The sequence below is a fragment of the Danio rerio genome, chromosome 19 (assembly GCF_049306965.1).
Source record: "Danio rerio strain Tuebingen ecotype United States chromosome 19, GRCz12tu, whole genome shotgun sequence".
Taxonomy (NCBI): Eukaryota; Metazoa; Chordata; class Actinopteri; order Cypriniformes; family Danionidae; genus Danio; species Danio rerio.
In genome coordinates this window covers 8,093,567-8,110,967 of record NC_133194.1, presented here as the reverse complement: position 1 = coordinate 8,110,967, position 17,401 = coordinate 8,093,567, and the positions used below count along the sequence as shown (strand labels likewise).

The 17,401-nt window shown below is 34.8% G+C and overlaps 2 protein-coding genes across 6 annotated transcripts; one reads left to right on the top strand and one right to left on the bottom strand.

Moving 5' to 3' along the window:
- Positions 1 to 565: 565 nt before the first annotated feature.
- mhc1uka (major histocompatibility complex class I UKA) lies at positions 566 to 12,501 on the bottom strand. Of its 4 annotated transcripts, none has more exons than XR_012394734.1 (12): positions 12,436 to 12,501; positions 11,013 to 11,156; positions 9,177 to 9,437; positions 7,807 to 8,085; positions 7,439 to 7,723; positions 6,586 to 6,684; positions 6,447 to 6,470; positions 5,731 to 5,769; positions 5,498 to 5,629; positions 4,801 to 4,932; positions 2,354 to 4,709; positions 566 to 1,388 (listed from the first exon to the last, which is right to left on the bottom strand). XR_012394734.1 is itself a non-coding variant. In XM_073931125.1 (11 exons), coding segments are annotated over exons 2-11 (1,332 nt in total). In that variant the 5' UTR covers positions 11,092 to 11,156; positions 12,436 to 12,501; the 3' UTR covers positions 566 to 2,638. The 4 variants fall into 4 exon arrangements, 2 of the variants coding, with proteins under 2 accessions (XP_073787226.1, NP_001410321.2); XR_012394733.1 differs by having other exon boundaries at positions 566 to 1,382; XM_073931125.1 differs by having other exon boundaries at positions 566 to 2,640.
- A 241-nt stretch (positions 12,502 to 12,742) lies between these two features.
- On the top strand, positions 12,743 to 17,401 carry tapbp.1 (TAP binding protein (tapasin), tandem duplicate 1). 2 transcript variants are annotated; one of them, NM_130974.3, is made up of 8 exons: positions 12,743 to 12,912; positions 12,990 to 13,181; positions 13,516 to 13,764; positions 14,336 to 14,695; positions 15,815 to 16,138; positions 16,746 to 16,847; positions 16,977 to 17,005; positions 17,116 to 17,401. In NM_130974.3, exons 1-8 carry the CDS (start codon positions 12,852 to 12,854, stop codon positions 17,125 to 17,127), a joined length of 1,329 nt encoding a protein of 442 aa, NP_571049.2. In that variant the 5' UTR covers positions 12,743 to 12,851; the 3' UTR covers positions 17,128 to 17,401. The 2 variants fall into 2 exon arrangements, 1 of the variants encoding a protein (NP_571049.2); XR_012394458.1 differs by having other exon boundaries at positions 12,776 to 12,912; positions 14,336 to 15,136; positions 15,284 to 16,138; positions 17,116 to 17,382.

Here is a 17,401-nt window from a genome sequence, read left to right as displayed (position 1 = left end):
CTAAATTTGTCATTAAAATGTCATTAAATAATTATGCTATTAAACATTTGACAGAGTAATGACACTTTTAATGACAAATACAGTTTGTTCCACTGAAATCTTAATCAGAAAAATATTCATGACAATTATAATGCTGGTGGTCCATTTCGCTGTGGCAATCCATAATAAATCACAGATAAAGCCGAAAGAAAATTAATTATAATTCCTCATGGCAATCATGTTAATGACAGATTTATGATAAGTTTAATTTCAATTTGTCATAACAAACAATGTCATCTTTGCATATAAAATGTCATAACTGAGCAAATGACACTTAACAGTTGTCATAAGCATGCATAAAATCTCACTCGTTCGTGTCATGTCATGATTATAAAGGGTTCATGACAGTCTTATGAACATCCTCTCAAGTAAAGTGATACCGCCTTATTTTTAAGAGCACATACATGGCAAAACAGAATGTGTGTAACAAAATAAAAGCCTTAGAGAAGGTAAACATAAGAACAGGAAAGTAATGTAGGTAGCTTCCTTCTTTGGCACAAGGCAGGTGAATTTCATCACACAGGTAAACATGGAGGTTATTTTATTAACATATAGTACAGGTAAGTGCATTCCACAAACAAATACAAATTCCATACCAACAAAAGACTAGCCCAGGAATCATTACTGAGGCCAGATAACTGAAAGCTTAAGATATGAGTCCAAACACACTAATAACAATTCTCATATACATCATCAATCTAGAAGGTAGAGAACGGATAAGAGAGAGGGGGAAATTTTCAAGTGAAAGAGTTTAAAACATAAATATATATTTGCACCAGAGAAACTTACAGCTTATGTAATATACAGTCATCTTGCTTCATTAACAGAAATTTGCAACATAAACATTTAACATTCTTAAATCCGCAGTATATCAAGGCACTCCGAGTATAACACAATCCCTCCTTTAATTAAACTGAAAAAAGTACATTCAGGACACAAACTTATGCTTTTACACTAATTAAAGGGGAACTATTATGCAAAAACTCTTTTGTAAGCGGTTTAAACACAGTTGTGTGGTAACAGTGTGTGAATATATTCAGCCTCTAATGGTAAAAATTAACTAATTCTATTTTTTAGAATCACATTTGATTAAAAAGCAGTGTGCAGAAACACTTTAATTAACATTTTCCCGTTGTACATGTTATCAAAGAGGGAAACCCCCGCCCATTCGTGGCGATTCCCATAAAAAGCATAAAAAAAGTCCTGAGTGAGAAGCAGCTGTTTTAAATCTGCTGCTATGCTGACACATAAGCATTTTTAGCTTTGCCCAAAGAGCACAATCTCATTTAAATTTAAAGCGACAGTCACTAAAAGGGCACAATCTAAATCAGGGGTGCTCAATCCTGTTCCTGGAGATCTACCTTCCTGTACAGTTTAGCTCCTACCCTGATCAAACCCCACCTGAACCAATTAATTAGGACCTGAATGTCAGGGTTCTGCCACTTTGGTCTTGAAAATTCTTGTTTTGGTGGCAGAGCTCTGACACTTCTCATGTCTGGTCCTGTTTCTGTCTCTGTGTGAGCGCGCGCCGTCGTGGGTGTACGTAGAGTGTGCGCGCTCCTGCTTGACGCGGCCGCGCGCGCGCTCTGCGTCCCTCAGACGCGTGCGCTCTTGTACTCGTGTTTGTGTTTTCGTCTGTCAGCAGCATGGTGTTTCATTCCCAGCGTCTCAGTCTTGTTGGTTTCGGTTTTGGTCGGCGCTGGGATGAAGCATGCATGCTGCATATGTGAGCGCATGGTGAGTGTTTTCATTCATCGTGTGCTCGTGTCTTGCGTCTTTTGTCAAAGCACATGGCTCGGTGTTTACATTGGTCACGTGCTTTTGTCGTGTGCTTCAGTGTTGTGTTATGTGAGCGCATGGCTTGTATTGTCTCTCTGTGTCATGCGCTCTCCCGTCTATTGTCTAGTCCCACCCTCCTTGTTAACCCATATTTAGTTAATTGTGTTCACCTGTGTTTCAATTTACTTTTTTGCTTTATAATCCCCCTCATGTTTTCAGTCCTTTGTCAGTTCGTCGTCGATATTACTCTGTCTTGTTGTCTCCAGTCCTGTTTTGTCCTGCCAGCCCTGTCAAGTTTGTTTTTGCCTTTTTATTAATGTTTTCCCCTTCGGGGTAGTTTTGTTTTGCCTTTTATTTTTATTTGTAGTTTATAATAAATATTCCTTCATTTTTCTGCAATTGGGTCTGCACTCCTTTTTTTTCCCTCACCGACCGTGACACTGAAATCCTCTTGATAATTACAGACAGGTGTGTTTGATAAGGGTTGCAACTGAAATCTGCAGGAGGGTAGATCTCCAGGAACAGGATTGGCCACCCCTGCTCTAAATCAATGCCTAAAAGCGGCAGATTCAGTGTTATAAAACATTATTAGTGGGGTATTTTAAGCTGAAACTTCACATTCACACTAGGAACATCAGAGACTTATTTACATCTTGTAAAAAAAAAAGTGCATAATAGGTCAGCTTTAAACCAAACAGACACGCACACACTCACATTCATAAACCACATATAGAACAAAACTTGACAGTTTTGTTTATGAATCTTTACACTTTACACATTAAGTATCTTCGTATGAACACTTGCCAAAATTTGACTGCATTTCTGTAAAAAACAATAGCTTTAATAAAGGCACAATCAACACCATGAAAAAAGTGATTAAAAATACCTCAGAAAATAAGTGACATTTTCATGCCCTCCACCTGATACATTATTGATTAAGTCATGACATCCTTTTAGTACTTTGTGTTTTTTTTTACTCATGAAATCACTTGGCTAAATACAGGCCAATATACAATGTAAAGGTAAATTAGCAGCTTTCTGTATTTTGTGATTCATATTATTTTTTTCTCATAGTTAATTTGAAATTGTGAAGTTTGCATGTTCTCCCTGTGTTTGCGTGGGTTTCCCCCACAGTCTAAAGACATGTAGAATAGGTGAATTGGGTAAGCTAATTTGGCCGTTGTGTATGTGTGTGAATGGGAGTGTATGGATGTTTCCCAGTGATAGGTTGCAGCTGGAAGGGCATCCGCTGCGTAAAATATATGCTGGATAAGTTGGCAGTTCATTCCGTTGTGGTAACCCCTGATTAATAAAGGGACTAAGCCAAAAGGAAAATGAATGTATGAATTGCATTATGGGACCTTGGTCTTTTCACCAACAACTTTTAACCTTAAAAAATGTTCGAAAAAATGTTGATAATATTTTTAAAAGTATAAAGTGATACTAATTATTTAAACTACGCATTAAAAACAAACTACTTATTTAAAATTTGTTGAAACACATTTCTTAAGTTTTTCTGGGGGGCAACTTGATTTTTTATGTTTAATCCACAAATTATTATTTTAATTTAATAGATTTGCGTTGGGACAACATGAAGGAATTGTATGGAACCCTGCATTTTTTAGCATACACAGTAAAAGCTGCCAGTACAGCTTCTGCTATTTTAGACTTATTTTCCTATATATTATTGCTCATACATTTTATTATTTGAAACTACTAAAATCTCAATAAAAGTCACTTTGCTTAACTGTAGAGTTAAATTTTCAACAAAAGTTGCCAGAGTGGAGATCAAAGTCCCATAATGCAATACACTACCATAAATAAACGGAAAAACTTACACTTGTGAATGGGGCACAAAGTAACGAGGGGTTAAATGTAATACGGAGTTTTATGGTATTTTCTCAGGGTTAACCATGGCATGCTTACGAGGTTTACACCACAGTGTTAGCAGACGTCTTTCTGCCAATTATTAAAAAGTTTGGCGAAATTTGGATGAGAAACACAGGAGAAACCATTTCAGCAGCGTAAAAGTATTTTTAATTATAGACAATATATATATTTTTTTTAAAAATGTGTGAAAGTATGAACGAAAAATCTTATATTGTTGTGATCATTGTCTTCCAGGCTAAAAGATAAAACCATTTTGAAAGATGTAAAAAAAAAATGCACAGTGACTGCTAGCCAGTTTTAAGGAAAACATGATGCAGCAGGGTTAGTTGTAACAGGGTGTTTTATTTAAGCCTCACACTGTTGGACACCAATTAAACAAGCTAAATATCTTTAGAATATTGAGAACTTCTTAAATAAAAATTATTTTTTAATAGAAAAAAATATATTTTATAGCTAATAATGCAAATAAATGCATAATATAATAATAATTAATGGAAATTAATGTAAATAGATTCAAATATGTTTCCACTAAACAAATACATAAATGAACATACTGTCTTATGCTAAAATTAAAAAGAAATGAGCCAATTACTGAGAAAATATAGCTACAATTTACAGTAAACAGAAATTTAATTAATTGTGTGAAATCTGCTTTCGTAAGCATGTGTTACAACTAACTCTCTGTCTGTTACAACTTGCCCCGCATGTGGGGTAAATAGTAACATTTTTACTCCTGGCACATTTGATAATTGTGCACAGAAACCATAAGTCCGGCGATCAAAATGTCAGTGCTTATTTGTAGGAGAGGCTTGTGTGTTGTTGGTAAAAAATAAAGTTTATCTAACCCCATTACTTTGTTCATTATTTGACCAAAACCAAAAAGTGTTACTTTGTGCCCCGCTCTCCCCTACCTTAAACTATGTCCAAATTTATCAAAACCTGCATGCAAGTGTCAGAACATTATCAGGTTCAGTTTTCTTTGTCATATTTTTGTCTGTTTCCTGTAAGAACAAAAAAATACATCATTATGCGACTTCATTCATTTGCGACTAGGAAGTTGGTTATATAAATAAATAAATATAAGACACTTACAAAATAAAGCTGTGGTGCTGTCAGAGCTGTTGTCGGAGCAAACAGAGCTGATGTCTGATGTACTGTCTGAGCTTTTGTGTGAAACACTGTCTGATCCACTATCACAGCCAGAGTTCTTGTCAGAGTTCTCAGCTGAATAGAAAAAGGACACATTACAAAAAAAATCCAGAATACACTGCTCAAGACAAAAGTACACTTATACTCCACCTAAAGTAGTGCAAGTCTATAATTTACTGTTTAAGTCAACCTTTATGTCACTAATTTATGAATTTTAGTCATTAATGTTTCAGTTATTCAATTGGTAACTTATTCAATCTTTTTTTAGTGCCACCGCTAGTCCTCCACACATCACATACTAATATTTTATAAGGGGTTATTTGAATAATTTGATTTTCTATTTTATTTTACAAGATCAAAACATTTCTTTTAAAGATTTGAATATATAAATATATAATAACTAGAGAACGATAATGTTCACTAATGGGATTATCTAATGGAACTTTACTGTTTAAGTGTACTAATATTAGCCACATTGAGACAGAGGGCAGATCCGACCTGTTTGCTGATGCATTTATTTTAAAAAGGTATTGTAAGAAACATACACTTTGCAGGAACAAGTTTAAACCCTTTAAACAAAAAAGAGGTGAATTTTTAGTAATTAAATTTTTATTTTAATAAATAAATATAAGACACTTACGTAATAAAGCTGTGGTGCTGTCAGAGCTGTTGTCGGAGCAAACAGAGCTGATGTCTGATGTACTGTCTGAGCTTTTGTGTGAAACACTGTCTGATCCACTGCCACAGCCAGAGTCATTGTCAGAGTTCACAGCTGCATAGAAAATAGACATTTTACAAAAAAAAATTAAGAATACACTGCTCAAGATTTTTTAGGAAATTTTGGAAGATTTTAGGGAAAAAAAAGAAACTTGCATGTTTGACTCTTGGTTTTTTCAGCAACTGAGTCAGAAGCTGCAAAATAAAAAAATGTTTAGAGCAGACAAAAGTATACTGATGCTCCACCTAGAGCAGTGCAAGTCTATAATTTACTGTTTAAGTCAACCTTTATGTCACTAATTTATGAATTCTAGACATTAATGTTTGAGTTATTCAATTGGTAACTTATTCAATTTTTTTTAGTGCCACCGCTGGTCCTCCACATATCACATACTAATATTTTATAAGGGGATATTTAAATAAAAGCTAATTTGATTTTCTATTTTATTTAACATGATCAAAACATTTCTTTTACAGATTTGTATATATAAATGTTTGATAACTCTTTACGATAAGATCCCATTAGTTGTCTCTAGTTATGTTAGCGTTAACTAACAATTATCAGTGCATGTTTACATCTTATTTAAGGTCAGCTCATGAAAATAAAACTGTTCAGTGTTTGCTCACATACAGTATTCACACTATATTTTGTACCTTTGACTGTATTCCTGTATTAGTAAATGATGAAATTAACATTCACTAAAAATAATAAATATTTTAGGGAGTTTTAATTGTTTATGTTTACTAATGGGATTAACTAATGGAACTTTACTGTATAAGTGTACTAATATTAGCCACATTGGGACAGAGGGCAGATGCATTACTGTTACTGATGCATTTATATTAAAAAGGTATTGTTAAAAAAAACTTACGATTTGCAGGAACAGGTTTAAAGCCTTTAAACAAAAAAAAAAAAGGTGAATTTTTAGTTCAGTAACTTCACACATTGTAGCAGCACACACATGTGTAACACAATATATTCACAACAGCAATGACAATATTTCTTCTCACCTTTCTTTTTCCAATACACCACGAACCCAGCAACAGCAATAAACAGCAGTAGGACAGCAGAAAGTACAATGCCAATGATGATGCCAATGGTAGCAGAAGCTGATTAGAAAAAAAACCGCAGATTACTAAGAGCTTGACTATGATAGAAACCTGTAGAATTCAGCAAATACTAAAAATCTAAACTCTGAGTGTGATGCCATTTGTCTAATCTTATAGAATGTTGTCTCTGACATAATAATACATGATAAATATTAAGCATAACTTTACATAAAATGGTATATATTTACATTTTGTAGTGTCATGATCTATAGGCACTCAATATAACTGTCACCGACTCGGGCCCAGTCATCCCCCTCGCTGGCCAGCAGAGGTCATCATCGGACTTCTAAGTATTACGTCATGCTCAAACACTGATTGCAACACACCTGCAGCACATCATACTGATGATCCACACACACACACATATAAGCAGCCCAAACACTCACTCCAGTGCGAAGTCTTGTTCTGCCTTGCTGACATTACTGAGCGTTCATCTCCTGGCCCGATCTCCCTGTTATTACCTGGACTGTTTATTAACCTTGCCTTGCCTGCCCTGAACCCTGCCTTGTACCTCGACTGTGACCCAAGCCGCCTGCCTCGAACCCTGCCTTGTACCTCGCCTTTGATCCACGCCACCTGCCTCTGACCCATGCCTGCTAACACACTCCTTGACAGCCAGCCACCAGCCTATCGACCCAGTATTACTTGGTTTGATGCGAGTTTGCACACTAGTGTGTATTGTGTGCCTGTTATTAAACTGTTTAATAAATGTACTGCAAATGGATCCCTCTGTGTCAGACTGCACGTTACTTACGATTGTTAGTTCTGATTTCGTCTTCAGTCAGAATTCTTTCCCCCTGATGCTCCACCACACAGCTGAACTTGCTGTTCTTCCACTCTTCAGGTTTAACATTGAGAGTGCTGCGCTTCTGGAAGGTTCCATCTGCATTGGGCAGAAGTTCACCAAGCTCCACATCCTCATCATGATCTTGTCCATTTTTCTGCCAGGAGATCTTTATTCCACTGGGGTAAAAGCCTGTAGCATGACACACAACTGGAGAGAAATAATATTTCTGCAGCACAGACACCTGAGGAGAGACTGGAGAGAGAACTAAAATTTAATAATGGCTTACATGAATATGAAAACCTGCACATTGAAATTGTGCATATAATTTGATGCACCTGTTTTCATCAGGCTGCTCTTTCCATACTCCAAGTACTTCTGCAGCCACTCAATGCACTCAGACCTGAAGTAATTCATGTCACTTTCAATGAAGCCTCTGTCATTGTTCCACTTCTGTGTGGTGATCATTGCTTGCTGCACTGGAGTAATCCATCTCATCTCCATAAAATCCAGAGTCAGGAAATCCTCTCCATTATATCCATACTGTCTGAATGCATTTAAATTTCCAGTCTGATCATCCCACTCACAACCGTAAATTTCCTGTAATGTGTGCACACCTAAAAAACAGCGACAGATCTAATTTATCTGTGTTAAAATCTTTTTAGTCCTGAAAAAAATCAGAAAACTGCAGGCCTATTTGACAAATTAATCTGACTGGTCGTAAAAGATATGCATTAAGAAGATAACAATTTGATCTTAGGGCAAGGTTGATCATCATAAATGCTTATGCTGCCTTGAGTCTTCTGTAAAAGCTGAAAAAAAAATAATAGCCACTAGCTGTGGAGCTCCAGAGAGAAACAAGTTTTTATCTTTCTTTCTGAAGAAAGAAATACTGAAAAACAATAGTGATACTTTCTTTAATAAAATGACAATTTAACTGAACATACATCATTTAGATTTATTATTTACAATTAATTAAACATATTATCTGATCAATATTTCTTCTAAAAGTTATATAAATTAATATTTTGTTAATTAAAGTTAAATTAGTTTTTAGCTGAGAAGTGGGATCTGCTGCTCAACTGTATAGTTAATTGAGAAATTAAGGCAAGGCGAGTTTATTTATACGCCACATTTCATATACAATAATAATTTAAAGCGCTCTACATAAACAAGAATAAATGAAAAAAGAAAATAAAAACAACAACAATAAAAACATATAAACATATTAAAATGTGTCAAACTGGTTTTAAAATAATTTTAAAAAAGAAATTACGCAGTCACATTGCAATTTGTCGGCCACAGCACAGTGCTCATTCAGTAAAGGCACAGCTAAACAATTAACTTAACACTGACTGACAAAATTACACATACATGATTTAAACACGTCCTTGAAAAAACTTTTCTTTCTTAATATTTTCCTTTCAATTCATGTCCTCTTGTGTTTTGTCTTTATCCTTGTCTTTTATTATTACACATGGGGGGACATTTTGCAAATTGTGGTTTGTCTAACTTTTAATACTGGACATGTATCTGACTTGTTGTAAAATTAGCTACTTGTCTTGACCAGAAAAAAAGACAAATCCTGTATAACTAACTTAGCATTTACAACACACTTATTATTTTAATATGACTGCTACTGTTTTATATATTACAACAATTAGAAAACTTTTAAAGACAAGAACTAAGAGGATTAAAACAGTTATACCTTGTGTTTGATTGAAGCGCTCTATTGCAACTTTAATGTTGTTCTTGAATTTTGCAGTATGGCGCTGTAGAATGTTAGTTTGTTGCTCATCATATGCTGTCCCAAGTTTATCTTCCATCCACTGAAATTGGCTCTTAAAGCAGTTGGTCTTGCTGTCAAAGTACCCCATCAACTGACCATCAATGAGATTCTGTGCCACAAACTCTGGAAACTGACTCAATCCAGTTGTTGCAGTGTAATAGGCATTCCAGGTGTGCGTTGCTAAAACAATAAACAATTATTTTTAATTATCATGATGAACAAAATACAGACTATATATGTTTGTGTGTGTGTGTGTGTGTATGCATAACATTTGAATATATAATACATTGATAAACCTGGCACTGTCTTCTTAAAATAACTTTTTTATTTTTTTACCCTTTTATTGCATTTTCAAATAAATACACTTTTCATATAAAACCGCCACAACTGACTAAAGTGCAAAATAAATAGTTAACCCATGTTTGGTTCCCAATAAACGAGCTAGGAAAATGTTGATAAATGTTAATGAACAGACAGAGTATAAACACTTAAAAGACTAAGCAAGCAGAAATCATACTTATTTAAGAAACTTATTTATAAACTGCAGTTAAGTGAGCCGCCATATGAGAACAACCAGTCAAGCTAGCTGTAGCTGCCTCCTGTATTTTAATGCACCTCTGTTTAAGGAATTGCGTACAGAAGCAAGGGGCAGCCAAAAACCTTACAAAGACATATATTTCAGCAGTTATTGGTTAAGTTAAATATAAATTAAATATAAATTAAAATCAAAAATGTATTTTTTTTATAAATATGAAAATATATAACACTGAAATATATTTTATTGCAGAGTTTTGCAAAAGTCTGCCGAAATAATTTATAACACTGATCAAATGCATGCTTTTTTCATTGATATTGATAATTTCTTAAATGTAGACATGACATTTATGCCAATTTACAAGGCAAAAAAATGAAGTCTGCAAAACACATCTGTTTTTTTCTACTGCTATTGCTTAAAAATTCTGCCATAGTTGACATGAAATAATGATCAGTGATGCATTTTGGCAGTCAATGTCATCCTGAAAAAGAAATTGTTATACAATTTTTGTCAAATGTAATTGGCTTGAAAATGTTTTTGGCTGCCCCTTGCTTCTGTACAAAATTCCTCAAACAGAAGTACATTAAAATACAGGTCTACACCTAACTTTGACTGGTTGTTCTCATTTGGCAGCTCACTTGACTGCGATATTTGTAAGCCAGATTAAGGGTGATGAACCAAGAGCGTCCAGCAATTAGGAAAACATACAAACATTCATACAAATAACCATAAGACCAGCAGATGGTCTATCAAAAAACATGGGTGCCAGTTTGAACTACAGGCATGGATCAAAAAAGCATTCAATCATTAATTAATATCAGAATTTAAACAAAAAACTAAAAAGTAAGCAGAATCTATGTATAGGTACAGTATAGGCTAATGTTAATCTTGGTGGCATGAGGTACTCATAAGGTCCCTTTTTGCATTCTTTTCTCCGTCCGCCATTTTGAATGCATGAGGCAATATCTCAAAACAACAAAGTGAGAAACATACAATTGCAGACAACAACTGAACTGTACAAATGAATAATTGTAAAATTCGGCACATTGGAGGCTGGGTTATAAATGTAATTGATTCAAAACATTTAAAGTATATGTCTGTACTGGACACCGTGCATGAAATGGTTAATCTGTCTCCAAGTTATTGGATTTTTTTTTTTTATAAAAGTGATGAATACTTTATTTTAAACATCTACTTTTTAAAGAAACAATCAAACTCACCACCATCAACATAAGGTAGACAGACAACCAGCAGCAGTATGTACTCCATTTTTTGCATTTGTGTAATTCTGTCAGCCATCTTCTTTCATTCACAAATCCCGAAGAGTAAACTTCCTCTTTCCAGAGCAGATAGAGAAACCCCGCCTTCAATGAAACAGACAGGTAAATACTGGCCAATAGAAATCCAGAGTTGATGCTACATCAGAAATCACCTGGGTAATAATCTAAACCCAGGATGATTTAGAAAGTAAAGGAATGAAGATCATAAAGACATTATGCAGACCTGTGTCTTCAGTCTTTTCAGCCATCTTGTATTACTGAGTTTAAAAAATCGTTTCCTTGTTTTTTCAATGTGTTTAAATAGTCTTGGTTAAACTACTCAAAAAGTAAACCCACTATCCAGCCTTATATTAAAACCATTGTGTGTGTGCCTATTTTAGTTACTTAGTGTTTGTGTGAATATGTGCACAATATACATTGTATGTGTGGGCTTTTTATTTGAACTGTACAAGTTTTTAGAAAAAATAGATATTCCACACAAGAGAAAAATACAGGTAAAAATAATGGATTAATATAAGGATGTGTGGTCCTCAGAAACTAAGTCTACTTTTCATTTTATCAGCCTTCTATTAACAAATTCACAATGGAGAACTAATGAAAAAAAAAAAAAAAAATAAAATATATATATATATATATATATATATATATATATATATATATATATATCATAATAGTTAATAAAATGCATCATGAGATGCTTTTACATGTAAGTGTATATATATATATATATATATATATATATATATATATATATATATATATATATATATATATATATATATATATATACACAAGTTAGGTTAGTAAGATTTTTATTTTTTTTTAAATACCTACATTGTACAAATTGTCAATAGCTTGTCGGTTTTCACCTCTGTGTCGAGAGCATTAAAACTAAAAAAAAATGTTTATTCAAACAACAGAATTATCTACATTAGTAATATACAACAACTGAATGTGTTGATAAAACTGATTAATATATACAGTAAAATATACCATAAAGTAACACTGACTACTATAAGCGACTTAGTCTCAAAAAGCAAATAAGCTAGAATAGAAAGCAACAGTATAATTGCAGAAGCCATATGAAGTAACCACTTATTAAAATAAGCATATGGGTTCACCATTTTCTTATAACAGATGTATACCACCGAGCTATACCACTTACAACACTATACACAATTATACTCTTTCTCTCATTCGTATTCTTGGTAAACAATCAATTAATCAAACATGTTATCTGCAAATATGATGAGATCTTGAGTCAAGTACAGCATTGAAAATAAGCTAAATTATGTCTGTTTACTTTACCCTTTGTAACTGTTTTGTAAAAATCTGCCATTTGTTTTTAACATGGTTAGCTCACCTGTGTCCTGAGCTGCACTCTGTTCCTTGAAACAACGTGATCATAAGGCAAAAAAAATCCTGCTTCATATCCATAGACGCATTTGGACTTTTGTTGAGCGCCACCCAGTGGAAACAGCTACTAGAAAAACATACATGTATTGGAGACATATAGTATGAGATATATTCCGTGTTATTTGTTACTATATGTTTAAATGATGTTACGTGAAAAATCTGTCACACGACAATTTTCTAAACTTAAAATGAATCTGGATTTTTAACGCTAAACAAGCAGCAGTTAATGCGCATGCGCCCCAAATACTGCGTATGTTTTATAGACACGTTGTGAAAGTGAAACCGTTGTGAAAGCTCTACTGTTTTGGAAACCCCCAAACAGCGCAGTCACACATAGATATAAGTTTAACCTGCAGAGCAACGATGTCTGGATTTTCGACCATATACAAGATATCAATCATCGTATTTACATTGTGTTTTGGTGGTAAGTTTTGCACGGATTGAACTATTTAATACATTCAGTCTTTGTATGATCACGGACCCTATTTGTTTCTCTTGCAGTTTGTGGTGCATGTCCGGTTCTGGAGTGCTGGTTTGTACAAGAGAAGCCTGGTCATGGAGGAGGTTTATCAACCCCAATGAGTCAAGAGAAATCTCTTATGTTCATCAGAACTGAAGCCTTCAGTGAAGAAATAAAGACTGAACTGCATCCTCCTGCAGACATCAGCTCATCCAGAGTCTACTATGTGACTGGTCAGTGATCATGACCATTTAAAGACGTGTGTGTTGACTTGTTCAGTGTTTAATAATAATAATTCACCAAGTACTCCCTTAAGTAAAAGAAGATTTGAGTAAGGTGTACCTAAATTAAATAAATATTTTTTATTTTTAATCTGATTGTGATGCTTGTATTATATAGTTTGTGCTATCTAGCTATTTTAAAATTGTATTTCATCCATTTTCTGCACCAACTAGATCCAAAACTACAGTCATGTCATGTGTAAGTGTAATGACAATGTGCTAAAATGTAAAACAACAAATACTATATTGGATGATAACTAAACTTTACTGCTCTGTCCTCCTCCAGATCCAGCAGGCACATTCTGCAGTGCTGCTCTGAATCCTCCTAAAGGCTCAGTAAATAAACCCAAATGTGAGATTAACCCCTTCATGCCTCACGCCTCTATGGTCAGATGGGCTTCTGCTCTCACTGACTCCGCCCAGAGTCCAGTCTACCTGCAAGCTGATTGGTTTTCAGTGGCGGCACAAGGCCTTGATGAACAGCTGACACTGTCCAATATTATGAGAGCGCCTTTAGCTTCTAAAGACCCGAAAGGTAAACAGTTCAGTTTCTTATATTGTGGGGGGAAAAAAACTAATTAGGAGCACCAATGGTCAAAAGTTTTGGATCAATAAGTGGGATCAAAGCTTCATTATGCTTTGATGATCAAGACATAAATATTATTATTTTTGTGGAGAGTGTTATATAACACCATTTAAAGTACCCCAGTAAATCTTTCAAAAGGAAATGTTAAGACATTTATAAAGTAAACATATAAATGTATTATAAATTCTTTTCATTCTAATTTTCTTTTCATCTAAAAATCCTAAAAAAAGTAATGTATGAAGCAGGAAATAATGTTATCAACATTAAAAAATTATAAGTCATTTATAGTAACATATTAATAATTTGTCATTGTTGTGAGCAGATTTGGCTTCATTTTAAACTGTAAAATATCTTATTGACACAAACTTTTGACCGGCGGTGGATGTTATATGTCTGTATAATACAGATACAGAGTAATATATGTATTTGCATAATGTTACATGTCAATAATATACTGTATTACTTAAACAGTACATAATAACACCATGCTCACTTCTGTTTTTCTCTCTCTTCCTCAAAGTGATCCTCAGTGTGTCCAGCAAAACTCCAGTGGTTCGCTGTAGACTGGGAGAGCCGGTTCTGCTGGACTGTGGGTTCTGGGTTGATCCGTCTTCTCCTCTTCACGGCTCTGGATTCTCCATCGAGTGGCGTTATCAGTTCAGGGGTGAAGGACGGCTGGTGCTCGCTTACGACGGCAAGAATGATCGCTTTGCAGAGACGTCAGAGAGCGGAGCTGAAATGGACATCACAGGCCTCTATCAAACAGGCAACGTTTCTCTGATCCTGGAGGAATCTCAAGTCAGACACTCAGGAACTTACATCTGCACAGTTTACCTTCCTCATCTGCTGGCACAGGTGGCTGTGGACCTGGAGATCGTTGGTGAGAGGAGCGAGTGCTTCAGTTATTATACATTTAGTGGCGGAATCACATGGTTTAGCTATCATAATGCATTTTGGATATTAAACTAAACATATGGTCAAGCCAAATATTATTCTGACATATTATTCATAGTAAAAATGACAAGTTCCCAGCAGATAAAACCACCAACAATTAGGAATGCTTGATTATATACTTTCACGACTTTGCAAGCAAAAAATGTCTTTATAATGGAAGTCAATGGGGCAAAAACAGCCACCAACATAACGAAAGGGTGGTAAATGTGAACAATACACAAGAGTTAATGACTAGTCTAATTTTAGGCTGTTGTTAAAAATATATGATATTTTCAGTCAAATTTAGCTGTGTTTTAGCCAAGACGTCTATGTTTGGACACCTGTTAAATGTCTTTTAAACCAGTGTTTCCCAACCCTGTTCCTGAAGGCACACCAACAGTACACATTTTCAACCTCTCCCTAATCAAACACACCTGAATCACCTCATCAGAACATTAGAGAGACTCTAAAACCTGAAGTTAATGGGTCAGATAAGGGAGACATCCAAAAATATGTACTGTTGGTGTACCTCCAGGAACAGGGTTGGGAAACATTGCTCTATTCCAGGAGTGCCCAAACTTGGTCCTGAAGGGCTGGTCTCCAGCAGAGTTTAGTTCCAACCCCAATTAGACACATCTGAACCAGATTATCAAGCACTTTAACTAGGAACTTCCAGATTTAAACATAAAAATTCTTGGTGTATCTTGACTGCAACCATATCTACAATAGTGACCTCTGTCTCTCCTCTCTCCAGAGCCTTCATCTCTCTCCATGTTCTTCTTTTCCTCTGCTGGCTTCATCTGTATTTATTATATTAATCTACTGTCATATCTACAGTAATAACTTCTGTCTTTCTTCTTTCTGCAGAGTCTCAATCTCTCTCCATCCATCCTTCTCCTCTGTATTTGTTATATTAATCTATAGTCACAATAATCATCTCAGTCATTAATCATCTCAGTCTTCTCTCTCTCCATGTTCTACTTTTGTTCTGCTGGGTTTATCTGTATTTATTATATTAATCTACAGTCGTATCTACAGTAATAACCCCTGTCTCTTCTTTCTCCAGAGCCTCCATCTCTCTCCATCCTCCCCTCTCCTCTTCCTCTGCTGGTCCCGGGACAGGTGCTGTCGGTTCAGTGTGAGGCGTCTGGTTTTGCTCCTCACACTCTGGATCTGGGCTGGGAGTTTACCGGGGCTGATGGGAAGTCCCTCTCTCTGGGTCAGGGCAGTGTAACGGGTCACAGACGGGCGTCTGATGGCACCTTCAGTCAGAGCAGCCGTCTGGAGCTCGACTCCACTAAACTGAGACTCGCTCGGGGCGGAGAGATCAGCTGTGTGGCCAAACATGACGGAGGAACACGACGAGCCTCTGCTGCACTCAATGTCATCGGTGAGATATAACTTTATACAGTTAAATTTATTAACCCTCCTGTGAAATTTCAATTTTAAATTAAATAGTCTTTAAATTGACTTTTTAATTTATATATAATTTGTATCATATACATATATATTTTATATCTAAATATAATTAACATTTTCTCAAACAAATGTATTCATTTCAAAGTAAAAAGTCCTGCTTCCTTAATTTTTTTTGTTAACTTTTCTAGTTATCTTAACTTCCATCAATCAAACTGACAGAAAATATCAAGTTAAACTTTATATAACTTAAAAACATTTAGATGAAACCTGATAAACTAACTAGAGTTAACATGACACAAAAATATTTAGCGTCTTGACTTTTGTCTCTTTTTACAAAATAAATGTACACAGTACACACGCTTTCGATAACTACAGTCAAAACAGACTTTTATTTTGTAATGTGGTTAATAGCGATTCATTTTCGCCCAGCACTAATAATAATGTATGTTCATGTGATTGTGTAGCGACTTGTTTTAGATCATGTCTTACAATATTTGACTTGCATTTAATCTATATATTATTTTATACTTATGTGCTTATTTTATTTATTATGATTATGTTGTTGTTGTTGATTTTAGGTGTCGCAGCTCCATCTATTGAGGACTCGATGGCGATGGTCGCTGTTGCTCTTCTTCTTTATGGCATGATCAAGTTTCTCTCCTGGACATTCAGCTCTTCTGGTGAGTTTAAAGCATGACAGTAAACTTACACTAGTCGCTGTGTGTGATTAGGAGATTATGAGATCACTGTTAAACATACAAACATGTCCATTTAAATGTAGTTATTAATAAATGTAAATTTCCATGCAGACTCCGGTGACTCTGAATTAAATGATAAGGTGAGTTTTGTTTCTCTAAGCTCTAAACACCACTTTCACTTTCAATTTTATTGAAAAAGATTTTATTAAGAACATTTTGTCTGATCATTGTGTTTCTGTTTGATCTTTAGAAGGAAAAATAAACCTGGATCTGGGATTTTTCATCTCGTCTCAAGCTCTCTGTGAAGCAGTTTTTATTGTTTTTATTTCTGTTTTTATTGTTCTCCTGAAAAGTCGTCTGAACAATTTACAGTAAAATGTTTGTAAATAATCAGATTGACATTAGGATTTTTAGACTGCTGTATCGGTGTTTGGGATGCTTTCTCTGTGTTGTAGTATTTTATATAGACTGATTTTAATGCTGGGTGTACAGATGCTGAAAATAAAAATATTAAACATACATTTATGATTGTTTAA